The sequence below is a fragment of the Zophobas morio genome, unplaced genomic scaffold (genome assembly GCF_036711695.1).
Source record: "Zophobas morio isolate AGI-343-1 ecotype UQ-CSIRO unplaced genomic scaffold, CSIRO_AGI_Zmor_V1 ptg000030l, whole genome shotgun sequence".
Lineage (NCBI taxonomy): Eukaryota > Metazoa > Arthropoda > Insecta > Coleoptera > Tenebrionidae > Zophobas > Zophobas morio.
Window position 1 is genome coordinate 14,983,100 of NW_026972135.1, and position 18,487 is coordinate 15,001,586.

Genomic DNA, 18,487 nt, shown 5'->3' on the forward strand with positions numbered 1-18,487 from the left:
ATCTACTTACAATACAAATATTTGACTAACCAATTTCACCAATTCTATACTACATAAAGTTACATATAGAATTACCCCTGTATACAGAGTGCCCAAAAGATTATGTCGATTTGTGTAATTTACTAAAACATAATTAGATACATTTCTAGAAAACTCCTTTAGGTTTATAATCTAAAATTATGTTTTACTATGCATGGTGTTGCATCTATAACCTAGACATCAAATTTTACATTTTTTAAATAAAACGCTTATATTATTGCACACCACCAAGGAAAAAATGAAAATTTGACCTTCGTAACTTCAGTGTTATTAAAAAAATGTTAGTACTCTATTGGATGAGTACTTTTCAGTGACAATTTTTTTGACTAAATTATGAAAAATTGGATACATTCTCTACCGGTAGTACACTCTTATAAAATGTTGGCGAAACTGGATTAAAATATTACTCCAAAGAAGGTATGTTTCACAAGTGCAGTGACTAATATTAAAACTAGCCAACAATAATAATGAACAACAATAAGTTAACCTAACAACTTTTCACCTGCATTTTTCTAGATTTACGTATATTTACATTTCCTAATATCAAACAGGCTTTAAACGAAGGGCATTATAAACATTTTAAATAACACATACAATATTCCAGCCACTAATATACATTTATACATTTTATCAATGGCCCACAGTCTAAAAGCAAAACACAATATAAATACTTCTCAAAAATCGTAAAATGATCAAATACTTACACTTTCAGGCGTCTTTTTGCCACAGGAATGTTTTCATCCTTTTCTTTCAGGAGATACCTGCGCGACCCCAGAATGCACGTATAAATATAATCGCGAAGAACGAATCCTTCAGGATCTATCTTAAAAATCTGATTTTCTTTTTTGTTCATTAAACTTCGTGTAACCGCTATGTTATCTTTTCTAAAGTCCCATTTTCTATTAGAGTAATATTCGAATATTTTATATCCTCGTAAAATTTTCTTTTGGACTCGTACCATGCTATAGTATAATTTTCTTTGAAAGAGTAGTTAAGTATGCAATCACTACTTACATAGGTTTGAATCCAAAAACAAAAAGGATAGCGTCTATAAATATAGCTGGAACTAACTGGAAGAAAAAAAATACCAATGCATGGCGAATTCTACTGTGTGTGATGCCTCCTCCTGGATACCACAAGGTCCAATCAAATGGTAGTTCATTAGTCACGATTCGTCGACCAACATCTATAAGTTCCTTAAATGTTACCTTTACTTCGTCTGATGCAGTAAAGTTGTAAACACGTCGTTTTCTGAAATTAAAAGTTCAGCATTCCAAAAATTTCATTAGGGCAAAATAAGTACTTACTTGTATGTTGCGTAATCATAAGTGGAGCAAATTAAACAATTGGCAGTGCTATCTACGGGGCAATAATCAGCAAAATAATCACTTCGACCGTACATTGTTCTTATGACGCCTTTTCCAGCCCCAAGTAAAAGACCAGTAGGTCCATTCAAATTGTCTGTCCATCCAGGAAGTGGTTCAATCCATATAGGTATCACTACAACCGTGTAAAAATCGTGATTGTATAGAAAAGCAAATTGTGGATAAATCTTAAAAGTTTGTTATGATCTGATTTTGACATTTTGAAAATAATTTTTCCGGTGATCGTTTATTAATAAATAATGCATGATTTTATGTAACCAGATATACAAGTCTGTACATGAAATTTCATGTTTCTGAGTGTCAAAAATTTCCCAAATCAACATTCAAAATGGAAAATTACATAGAAATGGATTCTTTAACTCTTCCGGAAGTAGAAAACGCAAGTGTGGGGTCACTAAATTTACTTTCAGAAAGAAGCAAAATGCTTTACCAAAAAACCTACGATGAGTCTGTTGCTTGGTGCGCCGAAAAGCTGGTTGTAAGGTATTCGGAATCCGTATTACTTGCATCCTTCTCCGAAATTTCCCAAAAAGGCTCAATAACACGCTTGTGGCCAAAGTATTATATGCTTCGATCCACTTTATACATTCGTCATGATTTCGACATGTCCAACTAATGTTTATTCATAAATATGTTCACTTGTATGTTTGGTTGCATAACTCATATTTTGAATTTTCAGTAATTTTTTTTAAATTACGGTCACCGGAAAAGTATTGTAACTACCTTGACTGTTCAGCGCGCGTTAAAATATCTCGATTATTAATCGCCTTTATTAACAAACTTGTTCGTTAAATAGCTATTAATGTATGGTGTTCAGAAAACGTACAACCTTGATCTTCATCTTTTTTGTTTTTATTTCTAGTAATATGTAATTAATCAGATATAGAAGAGCCCGCTCTTGGTGACTCACTGTATACATATATTTTTTTAAAGCATTTATTTATTAACAAAAATTAAATTTTTACTTCATTTGACACTATTTAAAAAAATTAATTATGATTAAATGACGATAATAAGTTTAAAATAGGGATAAAATATGTACTAAAAAAATTATTCAATTTGATTTTTCCACATTTTATCTGTGATACTCTCTATACATAAAAATATGGATAATATCAGTAACAGTATAAGAAAAAACATTTTCTCAATATGCATGCGTAACTTCAACTGTTTATGTTTATATTGCGTTGAAACGAAAGGAAATTGATTTTGTCTCCACACAGCAGAGTGGTAATTAATTAAGTTGTATTCTTATATTTTCGAGACAATGTGGTGAACGCGGACCTTGGATCTGTGAAGCTAGTGGGCTACCCATGAGTCACACTAGCTATTATATTGCTTCGTACAATGTATCTTAAGAAAGACGGATTAAACAATACACAAATATGATAATAAAAATAAAACAAAATCAAGGTAGATTCGTAAACGACAAGTATAGGAGTATTATTTCATAAAATTTATATAATGTTAAATATGCAATGTAATGAGCGGACGTCATTGAATTGTTGACAAGGATGATTAGCCAAATGTTGGTTAGCATTTTATTATCTACATGATATTCCGAATATACATGCAATGTTTAACAACAATCTGTCTAATAGAGACATACGACATACAGACGAAAACAGGAGACCACTTTTTCTTATTCTGGTGGTCATGAAACGCCGAGAAAACACGAAAATAGCAAGTCGCCGACTACACTACTTTATTCGCTTACGCCTGTGAGGTAAAAATGCTTTGACAAAAAAAAACTGAATAAGAAACTTTGCTAAATTTCATATTCAAAGTAAACAAGGTAGTTACCATACTTTACAAAATAAAAACGTTCTTTTCTAAGAAACCCGAACATATTCTTATATAATATTTTATTTTTTTATAATTTGAAGTGAAATAAGAGGATATGAGAAATTTGGTTTACGAATTTTAATAACTAGTATAATGGTATATGTATTGTAGACTTAAAATATAGATAAAGAAGCATGTTATTCAGTGGCATAAATAAAATCCCCACAGTCACTGCGTCAGGAAGTGCGCACTCCGCACAGGCACCGAGAATATTAAATATATTTAAGGCAGATAACCAACGATAAAAAATATTATCAATACATGCTTAACTTCGAATGTTTATGTTTATGTTGAAGAATTTAAATTATTTTCGCTTCTCAGAACAGAGGGGGCGACTAAAATCATTAATTGTGATAAATAAATACAATATTTTGTTATTATTATTCTTGCTATGATCAGTTGTTTCGACTGAACTTCTCTCGCTCCGGAAGTACAAGTACAGCATTTTCGAATGGGCGCATCCTCAGAGGAGTCCGTCATCGTTTCTCTGCCGTCGTGATTTTTTCTATCTGCGATGGATGGGTACCTGTACCTGTTTAGATCATTGCCTAGTAGATTCATCCGCATTCGCGCTAGCGTGTTAACCAGTTCACTTAAGTTTATGTTTCCGCGTGTTATTGTTTGCAATTTAAAAAAATAAATTTAAAAACCACCCCCTTCTGAAGTGTGCATGTTACGCTACTGACGGACAGTCCGTTGTCAAATTCTGATGACTCACCATGTTGAAGTTAAAATAATCCAGCTCTTAAGAACCCTTGACCTTCAACACTAGGGAATAGCGATCTGACACTCAAGTGTTTATTTATGTTTATACATTGAAAGAATGTCACGTAGAAACTAGTTTGATTTGAATGAGTTTGTTTTGTCAAAATACAGGACTAAAATTACTTATTAATTAAACCAGAATCGAACAAAATGTTCTGAATATTATAATTCTTATTATATCATTATTATATAAAGACATTTTCGAGAAAATGGACTCGTTCGTAATTTGACCAATAAAAAATTGTGACGACGTTATCAACATGGATACTACTAGTCACAGCGCAAGAGAAAAGTAAAAATAACAGTATTGTTTTTCCAAAATTTTCAGAGAAAATGGAGTGAGCCGTTTCTGAATTAATTAATAAAATAAATTGACTCATTCATTAATTTTTTTGACCCATCCGTTTAAGCAAAACCAAAAAATACGAACACAATGATAAATCACAAGTAAAAACTCTTTTTGGGGGGAATAAACAGATATGTTTTGATTAATAATTTACCAGACTTACAATCAAAGTATTGATTTATTCAATAAAATAAGTTGACTGATTCATTAATTTTTTTTGAGTCAACCTGTATAAGCAAGTGTAAAAAATATGAATGCCGTGATAAATTACAAGTACAGACTGATCATATTTTGCAATTTTACCACTTTTTTCGTACTCTGGGGGTCATGAAACGTCCAGAAAACACGGAAGTAACAACATGGACTCGATTACAGTACTTTCCCCGCCTACGCCTGTGAAATCAAAATGCTTTTGATGAAAAAAAAACTGAATAAGAAACGTTGCCAAATTCCATGTTTAATGTTAACATGTCTCAGAGGTAGTACCATACTCTATGAAGTAAAAACGTTCTTTGCTAAGAAAGCCGAACATATTTTTCGTCTTCCTGGTTTAGTAATGTCTTATTTTCTCTAAAATTTCCAAAAATAATATTTTATTATGGTTTACAATTATTTTATGAATTTAATTTTGCGAATTTTAATAACTAAAAGTAAGATATGTGTGGACTGTTAAAAGTAGAGTAAAGTTTAAAGTAGTGTACCATTTGAAATGAGACATATTTAAAAAGAAATTGGTTCAAAATTATTTTATTAATTAATTTTGCGAATTTTAATAACTAAAATAATGATATGTGTAGACTGTTAAAATATAGATAAAGAACCGTGTTATGCAGTGGCATAAATAAGCGACGATAAAAAGTATTATCAGTACATGCTTAGCTTCGAATGTTTATGTTTATACATCGAAAGAATGCAACCATTAAGCACGTATCAAGCTGTCTGACTAGAACATGAGGAAGAATTTAAATAATTTTCGCAGAACAGAGGAGGCGATAAAATTATCAATTGTGATAGATAAATAAATACATAATTTTATTATTATTAAATATAGGCGGGCGCAACATTGCTGTATTCTCAAATTTTCGAGAAAAAAGAATGAATCATTCTTGCTATAATCAGTTAGAAAAATTGTGAGTCAATTGAATCATCGATCTTTTCGTTAGTAATTCAATATTTTTAAAGAGTTCTCCACGTCATTGTTCTGAAACAATTTGGATTTTTTTTAGAATAATTTAGATGCCAAAGATAAAAATTCAAGGCGGATTCATAAACCGTAAGTATAGGAACATATTATTTAATAAAATTTACTGAAAAAAAACTGAAGGATTTTTTCAATTTTTAATAGACGCACGAAAATATCAAAAGGAATAAAATAAAAATCCGAGTAAAATGCAATAGTAAGGTACACAGTATTCTACTGAGATATGTATATGACTATTTGAAAATTACAATATTTTACATTTTTGTTCCTATATATAAAATATTGCAACACAGATGGAGTGGTAAAAATATCAGGTCATATGCAAGGTATAGGGTGTTTCATTAAAAAAGCAATTTTAATTTATTCTGTCGCTACGGCCCTGCAGGTTTGGTCCTTGACTTCTTAGTCCTCTCATAACTAATGGGATATATATAATTGTGAGCGCCTAATAACTCAAGCTGTATATATATCTAGTGGACAGTATTTTTTGTCTTCTATTTTATATAAACAGAATATCATTTTAAAAAAACTAATTATAATGTAATTAAAAAAATTTATATTATTTTTCTGTGGTGTTTGAAAATAACAAATTCCAAATTTAATATGTTATAATAGTGTTCTTAGATCATTTCCATGTTTCATGTAATTTCCATTCATTTAAATATTTAAATCTAAGTTTTTATCTTGTAAACATTTTTTTGCGACCATTCAATCAGTTAAAATCTATTGCCTATAATTAGCATAGACGGAACAACAATAATCCAGCTAAATCGTCATTCTAAAATTTTATAGAATTACATTTATTACAATAATAAATACGAAGGACTGTAGACATTGTGAGGTATCGATCCAGAACTAATAACATTTCATTGTGGAACATGTAACAATAAATTGAATGTGACTTGCATTTGATTATATGTTGCACACTTGTCAATGTCGTTCAAATGCAATTCGCAATTACAGCAATAATTTTTTCTGTATAATGTACGTTAATGAACATTGTATCTGAACCTGAACACCGAAAAAGTTAAGGTAACGATAAAGCTACTACTGCTACGTTAAATAAAACCAAAAGTTTTATGTACATTGAGCTTCAGACATCACACTCACACTTTATAACAGCAGTCGCAGAATGAATATGTAACAAAAAATGAGATTTCGCAAAAAAAGTCCGAAAATCTTTTTTTTCTCGTTAGCAGAATGTGAAAGATACTTTGGTGTCTGTTTTCCTTCATTTAGATAAAAGTCACACGATTTATGCATGTAATTTAATTTTAAGACATTTCGAAACTTGTAACAGTTGTAAAACAACTTTAACACGAGAAAAAAAAATAAACGAATACTTGTCAGTTGCTCAATTTGAAAGTGAATGTAACGTACGGGTAATTAAGGGCATAAAATTTTGTATATCGTTGGTACTAGGGTTCAGATTGGTATGATAATGACCACTTTTATTTTTATGTCGTAATAGGGCTATTCTGAGAGTAAATAATTTTTCCACGAGAGTCGATCATCATTTATACAATTTTTTGCTTAAAGCACCCCTTGAAAGGAGAATATGAATTTAGTAAAATAGTAATTTTGCTAGTTGTACATAGTCCGATATTGTAATTTTTTTTTGCTAAAATTACTTAAGTATGTAGGATAACTTTCACGTTTCTTTTATCAATTACCTAAGATTACAATTAACATAGCAGAGAACAACGATTTCCATTTGTAAGCAATAAAAATTACTTATACTCAAAATTCCAACGCATTAAGTTGTTTACCAAAACGCTTATATGTTTTTTGCTTTAAGGTTTTTTTTAATACAATTTACCATATTTTATAACATTTTTTTTTATTTGAATTTTTGGTTATTTTAGAAACTGTTGCCTTCAGGCTAAGGCAAGAGAATGTCGAATTATTTTGTTATATAGACATTTTTTTCTGAGAGAAGTCAATTAATAGTCTATGTCCATAATTAATTTATAATGTGATTTCTAATAATTGGTGCCACGTTATTAGCTTACTGGGTTTAGTAGATGATGAGACAGACATTTTGACTGTACGGCCATTTTGTTCATCGCTTAATGAGCTACAACGGAAATGAAAAAAAAAGTTATTTATTAGACTTAACTTTCCTGGTCCCAAAACTACAACCAATTCTGCAGTCATATTTTAAGACAAACTGTGCTTTACCATTCTACAACTTTTATTATTAAAAGCCAGATAAAATAAGCTGTCACGATTATATTTCAAACAAGTTTTTCCAATCAAAATTTTGGGATGACGTCATTAGATTTTTGATGAGGAAATATAAAAAAAAATCATAAAGTACAAAATTTTACAAAAATCAGTGGTGGTGATTTTTATAAAATTTTCATATTAAACAAGCATGTTTAAGTTCAAAGATTCAATGTCGAAACGAAAGTGATCGTTATGTTGATAAACACAAATTTAGAATGTTCTTACTAGAACAGTGAAGCTGCGTAAAAAAAAAAACAAAAAAAGATGTGGTTTTTGAAAACCAGTATCTGAACACGAAATTACTACTGGAGTAGTAGTTTCTTTTAAAAATAAACATGAAACTAGGTTACTAAAAAGTTACGTTAACAAATTATTTTCTTTTTTTTTATTATTATTATCTTCTCAGTTGATAAAGTGCTAGTTCCTATTGATCTTTCATTCTACGCCGTCCACCCATCGTCGTTTACCAACTTTCATCAAATATTAAATAGAAAAGGGACGACAATTATATAATTCAGTTGCCAAATATTTATGCTGACGATGTAATTTCAGTGCTCAAGTTAAAGAATGAGTTGTTGGACGCATTATGAAACGCATGTAAGGTGCAGCTAAAAACTGACCTTAACATAAATAGCAGAAATAATTATATAATTGTATGAAATAACAGAAAACACAAAAATATAGATGTTAAGTTCAAAACTGACTCACAAATGGACTAAAGACTAATCTTCAGTATGGCGAAATTGGACGAACACAGCAGGGGAACGGACATGCAGCACCGAAAAAGTCGATGTTTTGCATAGATTACAAAAAACTGGAAGCATCACATCTCTTATGTAAATTGCATTAAAATGCAATCTTTCAACTCGTTATAATGTTAAAATTTACCTTGATCTCCAGCACAAAAATGCAGTTCACCAAATTTATTGCCTTGCATAGAATGAAATGCGACATTGACTTGATTTTTTTTAAATAGCGCTACCGTATAATTAATGCAGTTTTGAATAGAGCTTTTTTTTCTGAATTCATTGATCTATCACAATTATACTTTCCTTCCGATTGAAATGACACAATACATTATTTTAAATAAGAATAAATAAAAAAGAAAGATGACATAGTTACCTTCGTAAGTAATTTGAATTTGAATTTTGTTTTCTGACGAACCTACGTTTTGTTTAAATGGTCATGTGGTCTGACCCAAATCCATGTTGGATACAGCAGATCCACACATAGCGTCCAGAAAAATTGAATGTTTGATGAGGTATTATTGGTTACCATGTAATTGGTCCTTTTTTTTATTAATGAGAATTTAAATTCTCAGGGATACTTAAGGCTGTTGCGGGAATGTATAGTAGTATAATGTAGGACTTACAGAATTGTTTCCCAATTGCCATAATCCGTAGCTACCAGCAGAGACTATTTGGTTTCAACAAGACGGTACTACAATTATGACGCATTCACGATTTTTTTAGACCGCAGCAAGCATGGAAATCTGGTACCTTGGATGGTATACAACATTAGTTAGTTAATGTTTCTGGGTTGATACCTATTTAAACTTATGAGTTGTGTCAGAAACCTAACCATTGTTCGATAATTTTCTAGTCTAATTTTCTAATTCCAAAAATTATGTGCTTGTTATGGCAGGATTTACAAGACCCCACACCATTTCTATAGAGGTGTATTGAAAGTGGTATGGGAGTAATTTAGGGATCTCATGACCACTTTCCCGTAATGTCTCGTCTGTCAAAAATTATTTTTTCCGATTGGTTCTAAAAGATTGAATTAAATTCCACAGTTGTATTTTCGAAAAATTTTGATTAAATTCAGAATTATGACTAGCTAACCACTCTTACTTATGCTAAAATTTTTAACAAATTTGGTAAAACGCCAACCAAAATCCCCGCCAAAAATGTGATTAAAAATTAACTTAAAAAGAACTTCAAAAACAAAATGCAAGGGGTCCTCGAGATTCTTTCAAATTACTTCAAAGACGAGACAAAAGGAGTCCTCAAAATTATTTCAAAGCACTTCAAAATCAAGACAAGCAATCTCCGAAATTCTTTCAAACTACTTCAAAAATAAAATCAAAAGGATCCCCGAGATTCTTTCAAACTGTTTCATAAATCAGGCACAAAGGATTCCCAAGAGCTTTCAAACTACTTCAAAAATAAAACAAAACGGGTCCCCGAAATTCTATCAAACTACTTAAAAAACCAGACACAAGAAGCCTCCAAATTGCTATCAGACTTCTACAAAACGACAACAAAAGGAATTCCCGAGGTTCTTTAACTAATTCAAAAACTAGAGATAAAGGATCACCGAAATTTTTTCAAACTAATTAAAAAACCAGGCATAAGTAGTCCTCGAGAGTGTTTCAAACTGTTTCAAAAATCACACACAAGGGTTTCCCAAGAGCTTTTAAACTACTTCAAAAACCAGACACAAGAGGTTCGGTAGATTCGTTCCGACTACTTCAAAAATAAAACAAAAAGGGTCCCCAAAATTCTTTCAAACTACTTAAAAAACCGGACACAAGTCCCTGAGGTTCTGTCACACTACTTCAAAACTAAAACAAAAGGAGTCCCCAAGGTTCTTTCAAACTACTTCTAAAACCAGTGATAAGGGGTCCTCGAAATTTTTTCAAACTATTTCAAAAAGTAGATATAAGTAGTGGCCGACATTTTTTCAAACTACTTCATAAATGAGACAAGTGATCCCCAAAATTCTTTCAAAGCACTTCAAAAACAAAACACGAGGGATCCTCAAGAATCTTTCAAACTGTTTTACAAACAAAACAAACGAAGTTAACGAGATTCTTTCGAACTGCTTCATAAGCAACAAAGGGGTTCCCCAAAATTCTTTCAAATTACTTTCAAAACAAAATGCAAGGGGTCCTCGAGAATCTTTCAAATTACTTCAAAGACAAGACAACAGGCATCCAGAAATTATTTCAAACTATTTTAAAAACCAAACACAAGTGGTTCCTTAGATTCGTTCCAAGTACTTCAAAAATAAAACAAAAAGGGTCCCCGAAATTCTTTCAAACAACTTAAAAAACCAGATACAAGAAGTCCCCGAGGTTCTATTACACTACTGCAAAACCAAAACAAGAGAAGTCCCCGAGAGTCTTTCAAACTACTTCAAAAACCAGAGATAAGGGGTCACCGAAATTTTTTCAAACTATTTCAAAAACCAGACATAAGTAGTCCCCGAGATTTTTTCAAACTACTTCATAAATGAAACAAAAGGGGTCCCCAAAATTCTCTCAAAGCACTTCGAAAACAAAACACAAGGGATCCCTGAGATTGTTTTAAATTACTTAAAAAACAAGACAAGGGATCCCTAAGAATCTTTCAGACCACTTCACAAAAAGAAAACAAAAGTGGTTCCCGAGACTCTTTCGAACTACTTCATAAACAACACAAGGGGTCCTCAACATTATTTCAAACCACTTCAAAAACCATACACATGTGGTCTCCAAGATTCTTTCAAATTACTTCAAACACAAGAGAAAAGGAATCCCCAAAATTCTTTCAAAGCACTTCAAAAACAAAACACCAGGAGTCCCCGAGATTCTTTCAAATTACTTCAAAAACAGAACAAGGGATCCCCAACAATCTTTCAAACTACTTCACAATCAAAATAAATGAGGTCCCTGAGATTCTTTCGAACTACTCTATAAACAACAAAAGGGGTGCCCAAAATTCTTTCAAACACTTTAAAAACCTTACACAAGTGGCCCCCAGATTCTTTAAAACAACTTCAAAACAAAATGCAAGGGCTCCTCGAGATTCTTTCAAATTACTTCAAAGACAAGACAAAAGGAGTCCTCAAAATTATTTCACAGCATTTCAAAAACAAAACACGAGTGATCCCCGAGATTATTTCAAATTACTTCAAAAACAAGAAAAGGGATCCCAAGAATCTTTAAAACAACTTCAAAAGCAAAATGCAAAGGGTACTCGAGATTCTTTCAAATTACATCAAACATAAGACAAAAGGGGTCCTCAAAATTATTTCAAACCACTTCAAAAACCTTACACAAATGGTCCTCGAGATTATTTCAAATTACTTCAAAGACAAGACAAAAGGATTCCTCAAAATTCTTTCAAAGCACTTGAAAAAAAAAACACAAGTGATCCCCGAGATTCTTTAAAACTACTTCACAAACAAGACGAACGAGGTTCCCGAGATTCTTTCGAACTACTTCATAAGCAAAAACGGGGTTCCCCAAAATTCTTTTAGATTACTTTCAAAACAAAATGCAAGGGGTCCTCGAGAGTCTTTCAAATTACTTCAAAGACAAGAAAACAGGCGTCCAGAAATTATTTCAAACTATTTTAAAAACCAAATACAAGAGGTTCCCTAGATTCGTTCCAACTACTTCAAAAATAAAACAAAAAGGGTCCCCGAAATGCTTTCAAACAACTTAAAAAACCAGATACAAGAGGTCCCCGAGTTTCTATTACACTACTGCAAAACCAAAACAAGAGAAGTCCCCGAGAGTTTTTCAAACTACTTCAAAAATCAGAGATAGTCACCGAAATTTTTTCAAACTATTTAAAAAACCAGACATAAGTAGTCTCCGAGATTTTTTCAAACTACTTCATAAATGAAACAAAAGGGGTCCCCAAAATTCTTTCAAAGCACTTCAAAAACAAAACACCAGAGGTCCGCGAGATTTTTTCAAATTACTTCAAAAACATGACAAGGGATCTCCAAGAATCTTTCAACCTACTTCACAAACAAAACAAACGGTGTTCATGAGATTCTTTCGAACTCATTGATAAATAACAAAAGGGGTCCTCAAAATTATGTCAAACCACTTCAAATACCTTACACAAGTGGTCCCCAAGATTCTTTTAAATTATTTCAAAGACAGGACAAAAGGAGTCATTAAAATTCATTCAAAGCACTTCAAGAAGAAAACACCAGGGTTCCCCGAGATTATTCCAAATTACTTCAAAAACAAAACAAGGGATCCACAAGCATCTTTCAAACTACTTCACAAACAAAACAAACGAGGTTCCCGAGATTCTTTCGAACTAGTTCATAAACAACAAAAGGGGTCCTCACAATTATTTCAAACTACTTTAAAAACTTTACACAAGTGGTCCTCGAGATTCTTTAGAACTATTTCAAAAACAAAGTGCAAGGGGTTATCGAGATTATTTCAAATTCTTCAAAGACAATACAAACGGAGTCCCCAAAATTATTTCAAAGCACTTCAAAAACAAAACACAAGAGGTTCAAGAACTAGACACATGGAGTCCTCGAGATTCTTTCTAATTACTTCAAAAACAAGACAAGCAATCTCTAAAATTCTTTCACACTGTTTCGGAATTCAGGTACAAGGAATTCCCAAGAACTTTCAAACTACTTCAAAAACCAAACAAAAGAGGTTGCCTAGATTCGTCCTAACTGCTTCAAAAATATAACAAAAAGGATCCCCGAAATTCTTTCAAACTACTTATTAAACCAGACACAAAAATTCCCCGAGTTTCTATCACACTTCTTCAAAACCAAAACAAATGGAGTCCTCAAGGTTCTTTCAAACTACTTCTAAAACCAGAGATAAAGGGTCGCCGAAATTTTTCAAACTATTTCAAAAATCAGACATAAGTAGTCCCCGAGATTCTTTCAAACTACTTCATAAACGACAAAAAGGGTCCTCAAAATTATTTCAAACCACTTCAAAAACCTTACACAAGTGATCCCCGAAATTTATTCAAATTACTTCAAAGACAAGACAAAAGGAGTCCCCAAAATTATTTCAAAGCACTTCAAAAACAAAACACAAGGGGTTCAAAATCTAGACACATGGAGTCCTCGAGATTCTTTCTATTACTTCAAAAACAAGACAAGCAATCTCCGAAATTCTTTCAAACTACTTCAAAAATAATACCAAAAGGCTCCCCAAGATTCTTTCAAACTGTTTCACAAAACAAGCACAAGGGATTCCCAAGAGCTTTCAAACTACTTCAAAAACCAAACACAAGAGGTTGCCAAGATTCGTCCTAACTGCTTCAAAAATAGAACAAAAATGTTCCCCGAAATTCTTTCAAACTACTTAAAAAAACCAAACACAAAAAGTCCCCGAGTTTCTATTACACTTCTTCAAAACCAAAACAAAAGGAGTCCCCAAGGTTCTTTCAAACTATTTCTAAAACCAGAGATAAAGGGCCACCGAAATTTTTTCACACTATTTCAAAAACCAGACATAAGTAGTCCCCGAGATTCTTTCAAACTACTTCATAAACGACAAAAGGGGTCCTCAAAATTATTTCAAACCACTTCAAAAACCTTACACAAGTGGTCCCCGAGATTTATTCAAATTACTTCAAAGACAAGACAAAAGGAGTTTCCAAAATTATTTCAAAGTACTTCAAAAACAAAACACAAGGGGTTCAAAAACTAGACACATAGAGTCCTCGAGATTATTTCTAATTACTTCAAAAACAAGACAAGCAATCTCCGAAATTCTTTCAAACTACTTCAAAAATAATACCAAAAGGATCCCCGAGATTCTTTCAAACTGTTTCAGAAAGCAGGGACAAGGGATTCCTAAGAGCTTTCAAACTACTTCAGAAACCAAACACAAGAGGTTGCCTAGATTCGTTCCAAGTGCTTCAAAAATAAAACAAAACGGATCCCCGAAATTTTTCCAAACTACTTAAAAAAGCAGACACAAAAAGTCCCCGAGTTTCTATCACACTTCTTCAAAACCAAAACAAAAGGAGTCCCCAAGGTTCTTTCAAACCACTTCTAAAACCAAAGATGAAGGGTCACCGAAATGTTTTCAAACTATTTCAAAAACCAGACATAAGTAGTCCCCGAGATTCTTTCAAACTACTTCATAAACGACAAAAGATGTCCTCAAAATTATTTCAAACCACTTCAAAAACCTTACACAAGTGGTCTCCGCGATTTATTCAAATTACTTCAAAGACAAGACAAAAGGAGTCCCCAAAATTATTTCAAAGCACTGCAAAAACAAAACATAAGGGGTCTCCGAGATTTTTTCAGATTACTTCAAAAACAAGACAAGCAATCCCCGAAATTCTTTCAAACTATTTAAAAAAACAAACACAAGAAGTCCCCGAGGTTCTTTCAAACTGCTTCTAAAACCAGAGCTAAGAGGTCCTCGAAATTTTTTCAAAGTATTTCAAAAACGAGACATAAGTAGTCCGCGAGATTCTTTCAAACTACGTACCTCATAAACAACAAAAGGGGTCCTCAAAGTTCTTTCAAACTACTTTAAAAAGCTTACAGAAGTGGTCCCCGAGATTCTTTAAAACTACTTCATAAACAAAATACAAGGGGTCCCCGAGATTCTTTCAAATTACTTCAAAAACAAGATAAGGGATCCCCAAGAATCTTTAAAACTCATTCATAAACAAAACAAAGGGATTCTCCGTGATTCTTTCGAACTACTTCATAAACAACAAAAGGGGTTCTCAAAATTTTTTCAAACTATTTCAAAAACCTTATACAAGTGAAGCGCGAGATTCTTTTAAACTACTTACTTCATACACAAAACGTAAAGGTTTCTCGAGATTCTTTCAAATTACTTCAAAGACAAGACATCACGAACAGGGGCGGATTCGGCCATCTGGAAATCGGGAATTTTCCAGAGGTCAAAGTAGCCGTGGTACACTAGAGCGCTCGTGTTCGAATTAAAATTTTTTTGTACTTTTAAATAAAGTAAAATTTCGGTCTTTCAGGCGCCAGTCTAAATTTTTCCCACTCTGGTTAAGCAGTTTTATTATTAGCACTAGCTATATCCGCGGCTTCGTTCGCATTTAAGTCATTAAATACATATATAAAAATGATAGACAAAAATAAAAATAAATATAGAAAAATTCCAAGCAGCTGAAACTATAGTCAGTTGGAAACTATAGTAAAAAATACATTTTTTTTAATAAAAAGTATCCTCCAAAAATATGTGTACAAAGTTTCATGATGATCAGTTAAGTAATTCTTGCGTGAAAACGTAACAAACAAACTCACATTCACATTTATATAGTAGGGATGACACTGCACGTGTAGGAAATGACATACGTGTTCTTGCTGAAATGTTGATCGGAACATTTTCAAATTGGAAGACCTACTAGGGTGCCAAAAGGAATATAGTCATTTAGGTTCTTTATTTGTTTTAAAGTCTAAAGGTTATCACAATTAAAGATTTTCAAATCAAATTTTATAATTTTTTAAGGATTGTACTTTAGGGACGAGTCTTGTCAAAATAACCTTCCACCCATTTTTAAGAATATGTTTTGATTTTAAACTCATTTGGAACAATAAACATTTTAATTTGTATTTCGAAAATATAAGTATTTTAAATTTAATATTTGTTACTCGCTATAGATAATTTGCTGACATGTGTAAAATCACAAGAAACTTAAAAAACATAGTTATTTCCACAGAACTTCTCTCGCTCCTGCCAAATACCCTTTTTCGAAAAATTATAAGACTTGATTTTGCGAATTTTATTTTTTAGATAACCCTTCTAAGTTAAAATAAAATGGAGTGAATCATTCTTGATTTAATTAATAAAATAAATTGCCTCCTTCATTAATTTTTTTGAGTCACCCTGTATAAGTATGTAAAAACTATGAGCGCATTGAACAACCACAGCCAAAGAGTCATAAAGGATTTATTAGGCAAAATTTTGAAATGACGTCATCAATTTTATGAGAGGGGATAAACGAATAAATTATGATTAACCATTTACCATGATTACGATAACTTTAAAACGTTTGCAAAGTCAAATTGCAAAATGTTCTTAAACAATTTTGATCTTTTCAAAAATCTGGATGTCTGTGAAACCTCAACAGGGATTCATACATCACAAGTGCAACAGTAAATATTTTACGAAATTAAAAAAATATATATTATTATTGCAAAATTTTTTCCTAATATATATTATATGTATACATGAAACGTCAAAAAAATATGAAAGAGGCAAGTCGCCCGATGGACTTGGCTTACGCTCAGGAAGTAAAAAAAATATCAAACACAAAAATTTTTGATCGCTAGCTGTTATTAAAAATACGTGAAAATCCGAAATGACTTTAAATTACATAATGATAATAATTTGTTGAATAAAAATAAAAGAAATAAACATGTTTGCACTTACCAGCAGAAGGCCTCTGTATGATCACCGGAAGGTTATCCATTTGCTCTGCAACTAGTGCTTCTCCCAGGGCCTTAGTAAAAGTGTAAGTATTCGCATGAGACCCTCTAATCCTAAAAACCCAAACCACTAACTTCGAGTTTTAATTTTTCACAACACTCACTTTTGTGCAATACTATCTAAAGTTGTGTCGCTCATCCATTCACACATTTCGATAACACGATGAGGATCAGCTGGTGGAGGATAACACTTCTCATACAGTACTTCCTCTTGTTCTTGACAGTACGCAGTAGATAAGTGGCAATAAGCCTAAAACCAAGTCCTAAGTACAAAAACACAATAAGAACTTTTAACCTACGACAAGATTCTTGCATTCTTTGGCTAATGCCAGCAGAAGCTTGGCACCTCTAACATTTAAAAGTATGGACTTTCTGAAATCTTCATCGAACTGGACGGTAGCTGCTGAGTGGTAGATGATTTCAACCTCTTCGGTTAGTTTTTTTCGATCTTCGGCAGAAAAACCCAAATCTTGCGCTTCTATATCACCGATTATGACTTCCACTTTGTCAAAAATGTCCTTCCCGTGCTGCTTTTTCAGCAAGTCGTAGAGCTTAAGGTGGAAAAATTGGCAATAAAGTGTAAAATTTTAAGTAAAAACTTACTGGTCCGTCGAATATTTGGTGGAGGCGTTCGGTGGCGGTTCTGCCCTTTTTTGGACGCATGAGGACGTAGAGCTTTTTGAGTTGAGTGCATGATCTTAGAAGCTTCTCGATGAGAACTTTTCCCAAGAAACCACTACCACCGGTAATAAAAATAGTTTTGTTGGCGAAAAAATCGGCAACTCTGTTTGGTTCCGAGTTATCATGAATTTGCACCATTTCACTAAATTCTACAAAAGAAATGGGTTCGATGGAGCCGCGCTGGTATTTATGTTGCCCCCTCTTTTCACTCCACCAATTATCAACTTTTACCAAAATAAAACTATAGCATTTTGAACATACAAGAAAATGTATTCGGAACTCATCTTTAATTAATTTTCGAAGTACAAGAAATTTTAAAATTTAATAATGCACAGTTAGACAGTGGAACGAACGATTTAACTAACGTTAACCGGTCGAACTCAAAGTCCCTTTTTCGTCGTGATGTAAAAGTAAAAGTGGTCAATGAAAAATCTCGCCACACAGGTTCTTGCGTTAAATTTTGTATATTCAAAAGTCGGACGTTTATCGGTACAAATGCTGGGATTACATAAGAGGAAAGTGAAGATTGCTACGGGGTACTTATGTGGAAATTAATAGAATACGGAAATTAAGAAGCGTAAAAAATATAGCGAAGAATAATTTTTCGCATTGCGTTTTACTAATGGCCGGACGATATAATCAACTATGGAAAAAATTGCGAATTAGAAAGTGTATTGTTTTACGAGTGCAGCGGTCAGATGATTTCATAAAAACGGTAAATGCACGTGTAATGACTAATGAAATGTCAACGCTAAATGAAATTACACTTAATAATGTCAAAGTTAATGTCACCGCATTTAA

At 32.4% G+C, this 18,487-nt stretch overlaps 1 protein-coding gene across 1 annotated transcript; it reads right to left on the bottom strand.

Annotated features, from left to right (window-relative positions):
• Positions 1-67: 67 nt before the first annotated feature.
• On the bottom strand, positions 68-17,824 carry LOC135138797 (putative fatty acyl-CoA reductase CG5065). Its single transcript, XM_064068818.1, has 8 exons — positions 17,609-17,824; positions 17,305-17,556; positions 17,110-17,255; positions 16,950-17,059; positions 1,347-1,539; positions 1,054-1,290; positions 744-1,001; positions 68-684 (listed from the first exon to the last, which is right to left on the bottom strand). The coding sequence occupies exons 1-8, from the start codon at positions 17,822-17,824 to the stop codon at positions 594-596; spliced, it is 1,503 nt and encodes a 500-aa protein (XP_063924888.1). The 3' UTR covers positions 68-593.
• Positions 17,825-18,487: the final 663 nt, after the last annotated feature.